General features: G+C 50.1%; 1 protein-coding gene across 9 annotated transcripts in view; it reads left to right on the plus strand.

Moving 5' to 3' along the window:
* Nucleotides 1–14,710, plus strand: part of KCNT1 (potassium sodium-activated channel subfamily T member 1) — a 231,694-nt gene that overhangs the window by 100,775 nt on the left and 116,209 nt on the right. The window contains exon 1 of one of the 9 annotated variants that reach the window (XM_075905519.1): nucleotides 14,437–14,564. The exons of the other annotated variants lie outside the window; for them this stretch is intronic. Within the exon in view, the coding sequence (XP_075761634.1) occupies nucleotides 14,563–14,564 (2 nt within the window). The 5' untranslated portion in view covers nucleotides 14,437–14,562. Of the gene's footprint in view, nucleotides 1–14,436; nucleotides 14,565–14,710 lie in introns of those variants that run through there. 9 annotated transcript variants of the gene reach the window in all.

Below are 14,710 nucleotides of genomic sequence, written 5' to 3' on the forward strand. Positions count from 1 at the left end.
AATTTTACATAGCTGGAGTTGCGTATGTTAAGCCAACCTTCCTGGTCTAGTTTAGACCAGGCTCTAAAGAATGATCATACCCATATAATACTATGCAACTGAGTATTTGCGCTTTACACACACTGCAAAACAGATTTGCTTTGTAGCCACGCTACTTTAACCCTTTATTGATTGTCATCCAATCCCACTTGGGTTTTTTTTGGTAAAAGTTGAAACTCTTACTTCAAAACTGATCCTGTGAAGTAACCACAGTTGGCCTTATCTTGGGTTTTATTGCTGTTTTGTAGTATATGAAGACTTTTTTTTCTCCATCTATAGACTAGTTTATTGTGCAGGACTACACAGGATGTATTCTGCAGGCACATCTTCACTCATCACGCTGGAGAACAACGTTTTGGCGTTCCATTTAGCGAGTCTAGTAAAGACCCACTAAATCGAATGCTGAGGGCAGCTCTGGCCAGCCGTGAGGAGGAAGGGAAGCTGATGGGAGCGTTTGCTCCCATGGGCCTCCCGCAGCGAGGGTGACACCAAGACTAAGATAAGTCAACTCCAGCTGCGTATTTGACGTCACCGGAGTTGTGTACCTTAAACCAACCTGCCAGGCCTACTGTAGACCTGGACTGAGTGGCAGCCATGATGCTATAATGTCAGTTCACGCACCCTAAGCACTGTCTGGCCAGATCAGTATTTTCAAGGGAGATCGGCCAGGGAAGAAATGCCCCGGTTGCCTCTTAAAATAAGGAATAAGGGATCTTTCGGAAAAGGCTTTATTTTCTGAAAGATCCGCGTCTAGACTGGCGCTTGTTTTGGCAAAGCTCCGAGCCGGAAAAAAGCGGCAGCCATGTTTATGCAAATGAAGCGGGGGGGGGATTTAAATCCCCGCTTCATTTGCAATTGCATTGTGTCTAATTTGCATCCTTTTTACGGAAAAGGGATGCAGTCTAGACACAGCCTTCCTGTCTGGAACTACTGTTATGTGTTGTAAAGTAGCTGGCCCAGGGAAGTGCTTCAAGAGAAATAGCACAATATTGGTGACCTGATATTAATGTACCGCTAAGGAAACGAATGTTCTGGCATAGAGGTGATTTTGATAAGAAATCGAGTCACTCTTTTTTCATGGAAGCTGCCTGTGAAATGCTTTGAAGGATGCAGAAATGTGATTGCATGATGTCCGGCTGATTTTTTTTTTTAAAGGGACTATAGCAGATAGTAAAACATGGCTGGAGCCGGTTAGTACAGTTGTCTAAATGTCTTCAATATTTAAATAGGTGGCAGTATTTTTTTAAGATCGGTGTGAGCTGTTTGGGAACAGAGGGCCTTGTGTTAATGGAACCATTTTGCCATTCTCATCAGAAGGAAAATTCATCTCCACTAACAGAAAATATCAAACACTCCAAATGTCATTTACCTTCCTTAAAAGCTGTTTCCTTTGTGAGCTGCTGCGCTCCCCCGAGTGAATCTGTTCAAGTATTTCAAGTGAGCTTAAAGAGACATTGTATGTAATAGAATCCTAGAATCCCAGGGCTGACTGAGACCTCAGGAGTCACCAAATCCAGCCCCCTGCCCAAAGCAGGATCAACCCCAACTCAATCAACACGAGGGGCCAGATCCTGCTTAGTGCTGAAACTTACCCATGGGCAAAAAGTCAACACACGATTGTAGTTTGGCTCAAGTCCTTTGCTGAGGATCCACAACTCGCAATGAAGTCAACGTCAGGTCACAAGAATTCTGTCTGGCTTCTGTGCCTTTTTACTGGGCAAAGGTGGGATTGCTGATGACTGTGGCTCTTTTGTTGAAACTCTGGTAAGGCGATCCAGGGACCATCAGACACACCTGTCTCCAAGTTCACTTCTAGGCTGCATTATTTATGGACCACCCCACACGATAAAATCCCGACTCTCTGCATTCCACACGTACCGATTCCACAGTGCCATTTGCATTTGGAGTGACATGGATTCCTTTACTATTAATTGTTGATATTGCAGGAATACCTAGGATCCAGCATCCTATTGTGCTAGGCACTGCACAAATTGGACAAAAAGATGGTCCCTAGACCCCAAAAGCTTACAATCTAAGCCTTTATCTTCATTATGCATCGGGTGTACTTTCAGAGTAACAAGTTCTATCCTCCACAAAGCCTAAATCCAAATCGATAGCTTTTCCTTTGCTCTAGGAAACAGGAAATGAATAGACAGTTGGTTATCACCGTCTATAGTGGGCGTTAACTGTGTAGGATTTCTCATTGTCAAACTTCCTCTCTGGATTTCATTAAATCGCTCTGGCCCATATGTTGTAATTTGTGCAGAAGATGCTCAGATTTCATGGTGGTAAGTGTCTTTATAAAAACGTAGATAGATGGGTTGTCGTGTGAGGGTCCAGTGAGACCTTGAAGTAAAGTCCCTTTTGCCTTTCTAGGTGGAAACAACACATCCCACCCCTTTGTGAGCGCCCCTCTGTGCCCGAGGGGGATCGGGTAAGCTCTTTGCCTGGCCGTCTGGTACTTCCTTGCTCCCTGGGTCACTTCCCCCAGATTCTGCCCTCTCTGGGGCCACAAGGTTCTGAGGCTAGGACAGGGCTGGGCAATAATTTTTGGCCGGGGGCCACTTCAAAAATGTTTGAAGTGGCCCCAAGCCACCCAAGAAGGGGTGGGGCCTAAACCAGAAGGGGCGGGGCCAGGATGCTTCTGGGCTACCCCACCCCCAGACCACTTTGCCCCCCCTTCCCACTAGGCACCCATTCCCCTGGCAGGGTGGGAAGAGGCTTTACACATTCCCCCACCTCCAGGCCAATCAAGGCCTGGGGGTGGGGGAGCACACAAAGCCTCCTCCCACCCAGCAAGGAGCTCGTGGCACTTTGAAGTGCCGTGCTCCTTGCAGGGCTGGGGCAGGGTGAAGGAAGCTTCATGCAGCTCCCCCACCCCCAGACTCTAATTGGCGGGGGGGGGGGCGGGGGGAGTGCACAAGCCTCCTCCCACCCTACGCCCGCCCTGCTTACACTCGGAGCTGTCTGCAGTGCTGCTGTTCTCCTGGGTCAAGCTCCTGTGAGGAAGTGCCAGGCCCGAGCCCAGCAGCTCCTTTTATACTGGTCTGCTGGGCCCTGATTGGCCACCGCAGAGACAGCCACTCTATCCTGCGTGGAGGACCTCTCTTCTGCTCCTCTCGCTGGGATGGAGTGGGGCAAGGCCTCTGCCTCTTATAGGGGGCACCGGGGCTTAATCCACTCCATCACACCCTCCTACGGGTTTTTTTTTTCTTCAAGAAAAGTAACCCTGAATGATGGCAAACGTTCTTTTCCCGTACTAAACCGTATGCAATAGCCAAAGTAATGTGTAATGCATTTGTGAATGTATTCGAATGTACGTATTCATGGCCCTCAGCCAGTGCGCATCCTATAAATGCCTTGCTACTTTGTAAACGCTTTGGGATACTGAGCACAGGTGCGTAAAAATCTTTTGCTTAGTACCCTGGTTTACATGTATTTGATTTGTGTAAGTAGCCTTTGATCTCTTGGTTCGCAGAGATTTGCTCTTTCCTCTGAAGTTCTACAGAACTCCCGGGCGTTTTCCAGAACCTAATTATGCCTCGTGCTGGATGGCTGGAGCTAGCGTTAGATCCCACCCCACCCCCCAAATCCAAAGGGAGTTAGCTGGGGAAATGAAAGGAACACTGCTTTCAAACTCTTCAAACAGAGCTGGACCAAAGCTGTCAGTTAGGAGGCTCAGGCAGTGTGAGACGGGTAGTGTTGTTTCTTTAAATGAACTGGATTTAATATTTGAAATCTTTTCGCTTGCGCAGAAGCAGAGCAAGTACCAATTGCAACTGATTAGTAAAGGGCGGCACTTTTGCCAACTATTAGCCTATGGGTGAAATCCTATTGAGGCCCATGGGCATTTTGATAGGTTTTCACCCTATAAAACTTAGGGATGGATTTATTATGTTTATTCATTTGTTTTGCACTAATACGTACGTCTAGACTATAAGCTTTTGTCGACAGCGTCTTTGTCGACAGATACTGTCAACAAAGCTTCTGTCGACAAAGAGCATCTAGACTGCATCAAGTTCTGTCGACAAAGCAAGCCGCTGTGTTGACATGAGAGTGTAGACGCAAAGGCGAGCGTAGATGCAATAATGCCTTCTGTCGACAGAACTCTGTCGACAAAAGGCATTATTCCTCGAAGAATGAGGTTCACTGCCGTCGACAAAACTGCCGAGTTCTGTTGACGTTATGTCGACAGAACTCGGCAGTAGTGTAGACGTAGGAATAGTTTTATCGACAAAAGTCCACTTTTGTCAACAAAACCCTGTAATCTAGACGTACCCTAGGAGCCGCCGTCGTAGACCAAAACTTCACTATGCTAAGTGCTGTACAAACACAAAATAAAAAAGAATGTCCCAACTCCATAAGAACTTACAATACAAATAACACTAGTGAGGGAAGAAAGCTGAGAATTAAGACCTGGCTGCAGATTGCAGACTCACAGCCCAGTTAGGGACTTTGGCTTAAGCCCGGTTTGGAACGGCAACGTTTGCCTCTATATTTGAACTTCTTGAGAAGTCAAGCTGTTGGGATTGTTTCTTTGATCTAGCCTGACTCCCGTGGCAAACTAAGCACTCCCCATGCTAATTTCTCCTTTGCTATGTGATGCCTGGGAGGTAGCTATAGGACTTCAATGGTTATTGGAGTGTCTGAGCGTCTCACCACCTTTAGTGTATTTCTCCTCACAAAGCCCTGTGGGGCAGGGAAGTGCTGTTAGCCCTCTTGTACGGAGAGGGAGAGGAGGCCCAGAGGGATTATGGGTAATGTTTTCAAAAGCACCTGAATGATTTATGAACCTCAGCCCTATTTCCACAAGGCACGGAGGGATTCAAGAGCCAAATGCCCATTGATTTCCAGTCAGACTTGGGCTCCTAAATGCCCGATGTCGCTTTTTAAAATGCGACTTAGGCTCATGGGTGTTTCTTAAGCTCAGTGACTTGCCTCAGGTCATAGATGGGGCAGGGAACGGAACCCACAGCCTAGAACAGGGGTGGGGCAATCATTTTTGAAGGGGGGTCACTTCACAAATTTCAGAAGTGGTCACGGGCTGCCCCAGAAGGGGTGAGGCCTCGGGTGGAAGAGGTGGGGCTAGGATGCTTCCCTGCCCACAGACCCTGATTGGCCTAGGGGCGCGAGAGTGGCAGGGAGGCCGCGGGTCAGATCAGCAAGCTTGGTGGGCTGGATCCGACCCGCAGAGGCTGTCTTGCCCACCCTGGGGTGAGTGTCTCGGGTGCAGGAGGCCCTGTGAGGTCTGGGAGGGAGTTTGGGTGAAGGAGGCGGTTGCGACCTGGGGCATGGGATTGGGGTGTAGGGGTTTGGGTTGTGACCTGGGGCAGGGTCTGGGTCTGGGAGGGGGCAGAGGGTTTTGTTTATGTGGGGTAGAGGGCAGGAGTGGGGGGAGGGGTGGCAATGGCTGGGGGGAGGGGGGACTGGTTGCCAGCGGCAGGCTCTGGCCAGGAGACTTACCAGTGAGACGTCCGGCCAGCAGCCCTGCAGGGTTCTCCACCAAGAGCCCGCCCCACCCCCCCACAAGCTGCAGGGCCATGTGCTCTGTGAATAAAAGCCAGAGGGGAGGGGGGACTGGTACTTTGCATGCTGCCTGGTTTTCAAACTGGCAGCTCCTGGCCAATGGGATTGTGCTGGGGGCGGGAGCAGCCATGAAGCACCACCCCCCTTTCCCCTGCTCACAATTTTGAAACACAACTGGCCTGGCTGCCGGTGTGTGGGGGCGGGGCAAGCAAAGGAGTCTTCCAGCGGCTCCTTGCTGCGTCCGCGGGCTGGATCCAGTGGCTTGCCGGGCCCGATCCAGCTCCCGAAGGGTGTTTTGCCCAGGCCTGGCCTAGAGCCCCAGGGGAACCACCACTGGGCTGCCAGCTTCTTAACACGGCAGACTTCCCCCCTCCCCCTCTAATTCTTTTCAATTCCACCCTCTTGTGTCTCTCACGTCCCTTTTGTTTCTTTATGCGAGGGGCATTTCCAGGCTGTTTTAAGGGATCCCCCGCGGCACTTGGCTATTTTCCACCCGAAGGTCTATAACCCTTCGTTGCTTCGCAGAGAGCTAGGTAGCAGCCACACAGAAGGACACGAGGGGTGGGGACTTCATGTGAGCAATGAACAATAGGCAGTGATTGCCGATAAACGATTACAAAACACGATCCAGCCTGTCTTTCATATAAAGAACAAGAGGCGTAATTGCAGCATTTTTTTCGACTAATATAGATTTTTAAAAAACAACCCTGAATTTAAATGGAACGGTTCTCTTATTCCTACCATCGCTAGCTTGTGCTAGTAATTTTGCCCAGTCCTTTCAGTATGAGAATCAGAGAATCATAGGACTGGAAAGAACACAGAGAGATCATCTACTCCAGGACAGGACACGCATGGCAGGACTAAGCATTAGTAGTAAGTATTGTAGCTTTGGAGCTGCCTAGCACCTGGAGACTCCACCCATGCCCTTCAGAAATTGCAGGGTGTCATGTGTGGCAAAAAGGGGAACCCCTTGAAAGTCTTTGAGTGGTATCACCAAAGCTGCCTCCGCTTGATCTTGAAGATCCAATGGGAAGCCAGGCGCCCTCACAACAATGTTCTGGAAGAGGCAAAGACCACCGGTATTGAGGCAAGGAGCACCCGTCAGCAACTTTGCTGGTCTGGTTACATTGTTCGGAGGCCAGACCATCGCCTCCGTCAGCAGGTCCTGTTTTCTCAGCTGGAAGAAGGACACCGTCCCATGGGAAGACAGCGGAGGCGTTCGAAGGACTTGCTGAAGGATCACTTGAAGTGCAACATGGATGCTAAGTATCAGAGGGGTAGCCTTGTTAGTCTGCATCTGCATAAACAACGAGAAGTCCTGTGGCACCTTATAGTCTAAGGGTACGTCTACACTAGCCCCCTAGATCGATCTAGGGATGCTAATGAGGGCGGCCGGAATTGCAAATCAAGCCCAGGATTTAAATATCCCACGCTTGATTTGCATGTTCCCGGCCGGTCGCCATTTTAGAAATTGACTAGCCCGAAGTAACTGCCCGCGTCTACATGCAGCAGTGAAACGGGCTTCCGATTTAAAGCCCTAACTCGAATTAGGTGGTATTCCTCCTGCAATGAGGTTTACCACCTAATTCGAATTAGGGGCTTTAAATCGGAATCCCGTTTCACTGCTGCATGTAGACGCGGGCAGTTACTTCGGGCTAGTCAATTTCTAAAATGGCGACCGGCCGGGAACATGCAAATCAAGCGTGGGATATTTAAATCCCGGGCTTGATTTGCAATTCCGGTCACCCTCATTAGCCTCTCTAGATCGATCTAGGGGGCTAGAGTAGATGTACCCAATCAGATTTATTGGAGCATACGCTTTCGTGGGCAAAGACCCACTTCGTCAGATGCATCTGGTAGGGATGTGAACAGATGCATCTGATGAAGTGGGTCTTTGCCCACGAAAGCGTATGCTCCAATAAATCATAGTCTATAAGGTGCCACAGAACTTCCCATTGTTTTAACATGGATGCTGACACTTGAGAGACGCTCACCAGGACGGCTTAAAATGGAGACAAGTCTTATGCGGCGGCTCCCTGCATTTTGAATAGACCCACCAACAAGCGGGGGAGGAGAAGAGGCAGGGGAGACTGGCTTCGAGTCATGGCCAGCAGCCTCTTGTTGAATCTGGAAACATCTGTCCTCACTGTGATAGAACTTGTGGTTCAAGGATCGGCCTTACCAGCCACCAGAGGGTCCACAGCCCCCACGGAAGATGATCCGACTCAGCAACGAGGGATCGCCCATCAGCATGCGAGAGTTCGGATGCTTTGAATTACTGCAAAGTGGCTGACAGTGGAACTCTTTCCTTAGATACAGAGAGATATTCCTGAGATATTCCTAGATAGATATTCGGTAAATTAGTGAACGATGGAAGGGGGTTATTGGTAGGAATGTGAACAGTTAACCGGTTCACCGGTGAGCATCACCTTTAATGGGTGATGCTTCCTGGCTCTGTTTAACTGGTAATTGGTGGGGGCTGGGAGCTAGGAGCCAGCAGCCACCTCTGGACCCATTTGGGGGCTGGGAGCCAGCAGCCAGCCCCAGTACAGGGCTAGGAGCAGGACTGGGGGCAGCTCCAGCAAGCTGGAGTGGTTACCCATCCGAGATCCCACATAATCGGTTAACCAGTTAAATGTTGGGTGTCAGTAGTCGTGGGGAGGTGCGATCTGTGGGCTGAGCAAGCTGGTTCCGGCTTGGATACTCGTATCAGCTTCAAAGTTGGGCTTGAATTCCAACAAGGGAGGTTGAGGTTGGACAGTAGGAAAAACTTCCTACCTGTCCGGGGGGGCTAAACACTGGAATAAGTTGCCTAAGGAGGTTGTGGAATCTCCATCACTGGAGATATGTACGAGCAGGTTGGACAGACTCCTGTCAGGATGATCTAGATGGTGTTTGGTCCTGCCGTGAGGGCAGGGAACTGGACTTGGTGACTTCGCAAGGTCCCTTCCAGTTCCAGTGTTCTGGTCTGTGATTCAAGTCTCCGTTCAGTTTGCACCGTGTGGGTCTGCTTCGGTGCACCCCAAAGATTCAATGGGGAGGCTGCTGCCGTGAGTAATGTTACAGCCTCTTCCTGGCAAGCATCTAGGTGTCACGACTTTCAGAGCTGACGCGAAGGGCTTTCGTCTTGGAAACGTCCATCAGTCCATTTGCTGGGTAAAATGGTTCCTTGAGAGACAGGAAACAGCTGGAGGTTCAGAGATCATCTCCAGACTATCTATCCTTGCCCTGGTGAGCAGAGAAATCCCGTGCACCCCAGCTGCTTTTCAGTATGATTCATTGATGCTCAGTATTAAGGGCTAGAAGATTTACCCGGCGTGGCTCGGGTCCTTAACGCGATTCATTTTTGGTTTTTTGGAAAATTACATGCGAATGGAGAGGCTTCATTGAAATCGTGGCTCTGGGAGGCGGGGTTCCGTCTGCAGGCTGGCCTGGGGAGCAAGGGCAACTCCAGCCCTCTGTCACTGAAGCAGCTTGGGGCCAGGTGAGACGTGTCTGTCCATGGCCGCTGCAGTTCCAGTGAGCACAGCTGGGGGAGGGGGTGCTTGTCCCTTAACTAGGGCAGGTCCAGGTTCGTCTACCCCCTGCATCCGCAGCCAGGTGGGAATGCAGCAAACGGGGCACTTTCCCCTGGCTCCCTGGTGAAGGGGAACAGCCAGCAGTGTCCCTGTACGAATGGGGTGGAGGGGAGGGGAAGCGCCTGGGAGGTGGAAGGCTCAGGGCTGGGGCAGTCCCGGAGGAGGGCACCTCCAGCCAGTCCCTTTCTCCTGCCTGGTGATTGTGTCTCTTTTCTGTGTGGCTTGATGGGAACCAGTCCCATTCCAGGCGCATCCCATTGTCCTGGCACAACCCAACCCTGGCCTTGCACCAAGGGACTGATCTAGCAGAGCAGCCGGCTCTGCCATACCTGAACCACCGCCGGTCCTGCGCTCCCTAGCTCTGCACTCTGCTGCCTTTGCTGAGGGGCTGCGTGCGGGTCCTGGCTAGAGGGCTGCAGCGTTTGGGAGACGTGGAGTAATTGCGAGCTCTTCCCGCATGCCCCCAAGCCCCACTGAATCTGTGGTCGCACAACTGGCCTTTCTGACTGCACCTGGGTGGGCCATTGGCAATGGCAATAGGCCTGATCTGCAAACCCTTCCTGGAAGTAAGCCCAGGGATTTCATTGCAGTGATGTCAGTGGGGCTGTTTGGGGGCTGGAGCAAGGGCTGCTCATGGGAATTAGTGTACAGGGCAGACCCCTGCATTTCTCCATGTTGGCTCCTATGACCTTCAAGGCAGGTAAGACAGCATTCTGGTGTCTCCGGACACCAAGGCTGAATGTATTCCTGGCATGGGCGAGGGGGAGAAGGCAGCTGTGTGGGGTGCAGGGCTGGGCTCAGAGATGGGTTCTATTCCCCACTTTGCCAGTGAGGTAACCCCTGCATGACAGCAAGGCCCCTTCTACACTTACTGGCATATCGACACGGTGGAGATCAATCTCCCAGGGGTTGATTTATCAGGTCTAGTCGAGACACACTAAATGGACTGCTGATTGCATTCCCATCCACTCCGGTACTCCTCCAGGTCAGGAGGAGTAAGGGGAGTCAACAGGAGAGTTACTGGGCATGCCCCAGTAAGTTGAAAGAAGGTACATCAACTCCAGCTGTGCTAGTTGTGTAGCTGGAGTTGCATACCTTAGTTTGACTTTGCTCCTTAGTGTAGACCTAAGCAAGTCGCTTCACCTCACTGGGAACCATTCCTCTCCCAACCCTTGGGTATTTAAACTGTAAACTTGTTGGGTTCAGAGGCTGTCTCTGATTACAGAACTGTACAGCTCCAAGCACAGAGGGACCCATAGGTCCGCTCGGTGCTTCTGTGAGACATCTAATAGAAACATCCCCTCCGTCCCTCGGCTGCTGTCAGTTTGTCCTTTTAAATATTTTTTTCTCACTGCCTCTCTCTCTCTAACGCTGTGCCAGAGCGAGCTGCTGTCATTTCATTGAAGCACATGGCCTCCTTTATTTGCATAATTGTTCAATTACTGCTTATTTAAAGTGTGGGCAGCCCGCAACAGGGTTTCAAGTTTTGACACGCTCCCAGCTTCGAAGGCGTTTTTTTTCTTCCTTTTAAGTTTTAACATGTGGATTTGGAAAGGGTTGCTTAACAAAAGACCCTGAAGGAGGGTTTGTGTGGGCTTGTGCGTCTGTCTGTCTGTCTTCCCCCTTTCGCTCCATTCCCTCTGTGTGAATGTCTCTTGTGCTCCATTTCTCAGCTTGTCCTCCTCCCACCGTAAATCTTGGCTTACAATTTGGCTTAGTTGGCTATGTCCCTGGTAGCCCCCTTGTGCAGGGCTGGGCAAGATGCGGCCCAGGGGCCAGAGCCGGCCCTCCTAACATTTTGATCCGGCCTGCAGACGGCATCTGGCTGCTTCCTATTTATATCCGGCTGCCCATGCGACCGAATTTCCAGGCGATGGCTCAGGCAGCAGGATCCTATTTAAATGGCTCCCGGTTCCTGGTTGCGGTGCTACCTGGCAGGCGCAGGAGCTGCAAGCCCTTTAAATAGCCACAGCAACTCTAGCCAGCTGCCAGGCAATGCAGTAGCGGCTGGGAGCTGGGAGCCCTTTGCTGTGTTTTAAATTCAAAGTCGATGCTGGAGGGAGGCTAGTTCCCAGCTCCGCCCCTTCCTTCTCTAGCCCCGCCCCTTCAGGGGGTAGAGCTAGCCTGTGCCCATGTTCTAAAATTCATTAAGGGCCCCCTGTGACAATTATTGCCCACCCCTGCCCTTGTGGGTTCTGAATGTTTCAGCTTGCGTCTGGTGTCTCACCTCCTGCTTTTTCTCCTTTCTCTCTCTCTCTATTTTTTTTCTCCCTTCACTCTCTGCTGCCCAGTCTGATCCGGCATGGTCTGGTGAGACTGCGTACGGTGGCAAATAGCTGCTTTGTGACGTAGCAGCAAATATCTCCAGTGGCTGGTGGTAGAGCGCTAGATGGGGAAGGCTCTGGTAGATGACAGAGGATTCCTTCCCAGGTGTTTGGCTGGTCGATCTTGACCACGTGCTCAGGGTTCAACTCAGCACCATGTGTAGGATCAGGAGGGATTTTCTCCCTGGGTCAGATTAGCAGAGAATCTGGGGGAAGGGTCCTGGGAGGACCAGGGTCATTTTCACATTTAAACTGTGTAAAAGATGGATTCTCCGTAACTTGACGTCTTTACGTCATCTGAACTTTACGTCCTTTACAAGCTCAATGCTAACAACTTAGGCTTGAATAAAGACCGTAACTGGTTAACGCACTACAAAGGCAATTTCCCTGCATTTGTTAGTCACATTTCCACATCAAACACTATGAATGGGACACATCCAGACTAAATGAATTAGCTTAATTAACACTGGTCCTACAATTGACAGGTACTTCTGCTGCTGTTGTATATACCCTGGATTCTGTAATTTCTACTCTAACTCATCTGATGAAATGAGCTTTACCCATGAAATCTCATGACCTAAAACACTTGTTGGTCTCTAAGGGTACATCGACACTGCGGAGCTATATCGGGATTCCTCTGGTGTCCCGAAATAGCTATTCTGTGTCTTTAAATGAGCCCGTTATTTCAAAATACGTTTTGAAATAACGGGCGTGCTATTCCGGCATCCCTGTAATCCTCATTCCACAAGGCTTAAGGGATTTGTCAGAATAGCGCGTCAGTTCGAAATTTGGTGTTGTGTGAACAGGGCCAAATTTTGAAATAAGCTATCTTGAAATAACCTTGAAATAAGCGATGCACGTGGCATAGCACAAACTGCGTAGCGTATTGCGAGCTAAGGGTGCAGTGCAGACACACCCCAAAGCACCACAGGGCTTCTTTACTCGGCCAGAGGTTGGGGGTCTGTGACAGGCGCGGGTCGGCGAGGCAGCTGTGTCCTGCTGCATGCAGAAGGGCAGACTGGATGATCACAGTGGTCACTTCTGGCCTTGGCCTCCACGAATCTATGCAGTCACCAAGTCGAAGCAATGGGGGTCCTGCATGGCTCGGGGGGGCCTTACCGGCCTTCCTGGAGTGTCTTCCTGGAATTAAAGATGAACCTTTCATTAATGATGATGTCATGTGATGAAACCTTGTGGCAGCCACCCGACCAAAATTAGCAACCCTTCTCCGGGAGAATGTATTTGTCTAGGGGCTGTATCATGAGGATAACTGTCTCCAGGGGTCTGGTTCGGGGTTTATGCAATATTAATTTTATTATTTATGTATTTATTTAAATATTTTTACCCCATTTTTCTATTTAAAATATTCGAGGTGGCTTACAAAATTTTGTAACCGAAATATAAATATGTATTAAAAAATTAAAATACAAGACCCCAGAGGGACATAAAACCTGCTAAAAAATATCGAGAAGAGGAACATCCACATATATATAATCTTGGCTTCACTTCGGTGTCATGGCCTGGTACCTGCACCCCACAACCCACGACTGTAGTTGACTCTCGTTCTCTGTGGCATTTTCCATGTCTGTCTCCATGGAAGCCAAATAATGACTAGGCATTGGAGACGATCGTCTCCCCTCAGAGAGGATCAAGGCAAGCGTCTCTGTAGACTGTTGTGGCGGGACAGGGCTGGATACTTGGAGGACCAGCGGACTTCAGGGGACAGGCCCCAACTTGAGAACCTTTCCCGAGCCAAAAGCCACGTGACAGTTCTCAGATTCTTTTGTGTTTCTCTCCTGTGAATTAGGCTGTCCGGGTGAGGGGAACACACCTGCTATGGTTGGAAGAATCTGATCCCAGTTGAGATGACTGAGGTTTCTATTTTTCGTTGCCCACCCCCCCCATGCCGCTTGTTGTTAAACTGAGATGACGAACCCACCGCTTAGCAGTGACAGGATCAGACGTCATGGAGCAGTGAGTCCGGGTATGTCTGCACTGCCAGATGTAAAATGCTGGTAGGTAGGTCATTGCTCCCGGAGCGCTGCAGACAAACGGCTATTGTGTGTCCACACGGCGCTCCTTGGGGCGATGGAGCTAGGGATGTAACAGTGTAGTCGATTAACTGATGAACTGACGAGAAAAAACTGATTGGTTAATGCTCTAAACCCCTGCCCCCTACCAGTATATTTTTTAGCAAGCCGGCCAGTCCTGGCTTGAAAAGGGTCCAGAACCTACCTCTGCTGCGGCTCTGCATTTAAAATGTATTCGGAGCCAGGCAGGCAGGCAGGCAGGCAGCCCAGTCCAGGAGCTCAGACCAGGAATATCAGAGGCAGCAGTGTGTGGTGACAGGCAGCTGGTCTGTGAGGGAAGCTGGTTTTTAACCTAGCTCCCCTCATAGACCAGCTCCTGCCTGGCACCCGGTGCTGCTGCCCCTGATACAAAGGCAGCAGCATGGAGTGGCAGGGAGTGGGGCTGGAGTGCACTGGCTGCCGACCCTGCCCACAGGTATTGTGAGATATCAGAAATGCTGGGTAATAGAGCTTTCCGGTTGGTAAAATGCTGGATAACTCAGCTTTTACTTAATGATTAAGCCTCACAAGGCCCCAGGGACAAATTCTGTCTGTAAAATGGGGATTAAGTGACATGCCCAAGGCACCACAGGGTTTAGTGGCAGAGCCAGCTCTCCTGAGTTCCAGTCCTGTGTTTTTACACTCAACACTCTCTTTCTTCCTCTGAGAGTACTATAAATATTGTAAACATCATAAACTAGTGATTAAATGAACCTCTTTACAGCCTTTACAGCTTCACTGGGCTTCCGGGGATGAATTTCCCCCGGTCCATTTAAAAAGCATCTGGATAGCAGCAGTATCCAAGGAGAAGTGGCATCATATTAACCCCACTCTTTTGATGCGTCAGGAGTTGGGGTTTTTTTTTTTTTTTTTTTTGGAGCCTTCTAGATTTTCAAAACATCCCCAGCTGTCACTATAGTACAGGCATCGGAGGAGGGTTGTGCTGGGCGGATCTGCCAGTCGGTCGTAGAGCAGGGCCTGAGGTGGGCCGAATTTGCAGGGAGATTTTTCCAGTCTGAGCTACCCATGTAAGTCTCACGGAAATAAAAAAAATTCCGGAGCCCATGTTTTTACCTGAACAGTGTGTCTCCTTTTTAACCCTCTCTCTCCTAGCTAGTCCATTTCTCCCCTGGGGGAGCACTGCTGTTTAGCTTTGTGTGCTGTGTTGTCCTAT

The sequence above is a fragment of the Pelodiscus sinensis genome, chromosome 22 (assembly GCF_049634645.1).
Source record: "Pelodiscus sinensis isolate JC-2024 chromosome 22, ASM4963464v1, whole genome shotgun sequence".
Classification (NCBI taxonomy): domain Eukaryota; kingdom Metazoa; phylum Chordata; order Testudines; family Trionychidae; genus Pelodiscus; species Pelodiscus sinensis.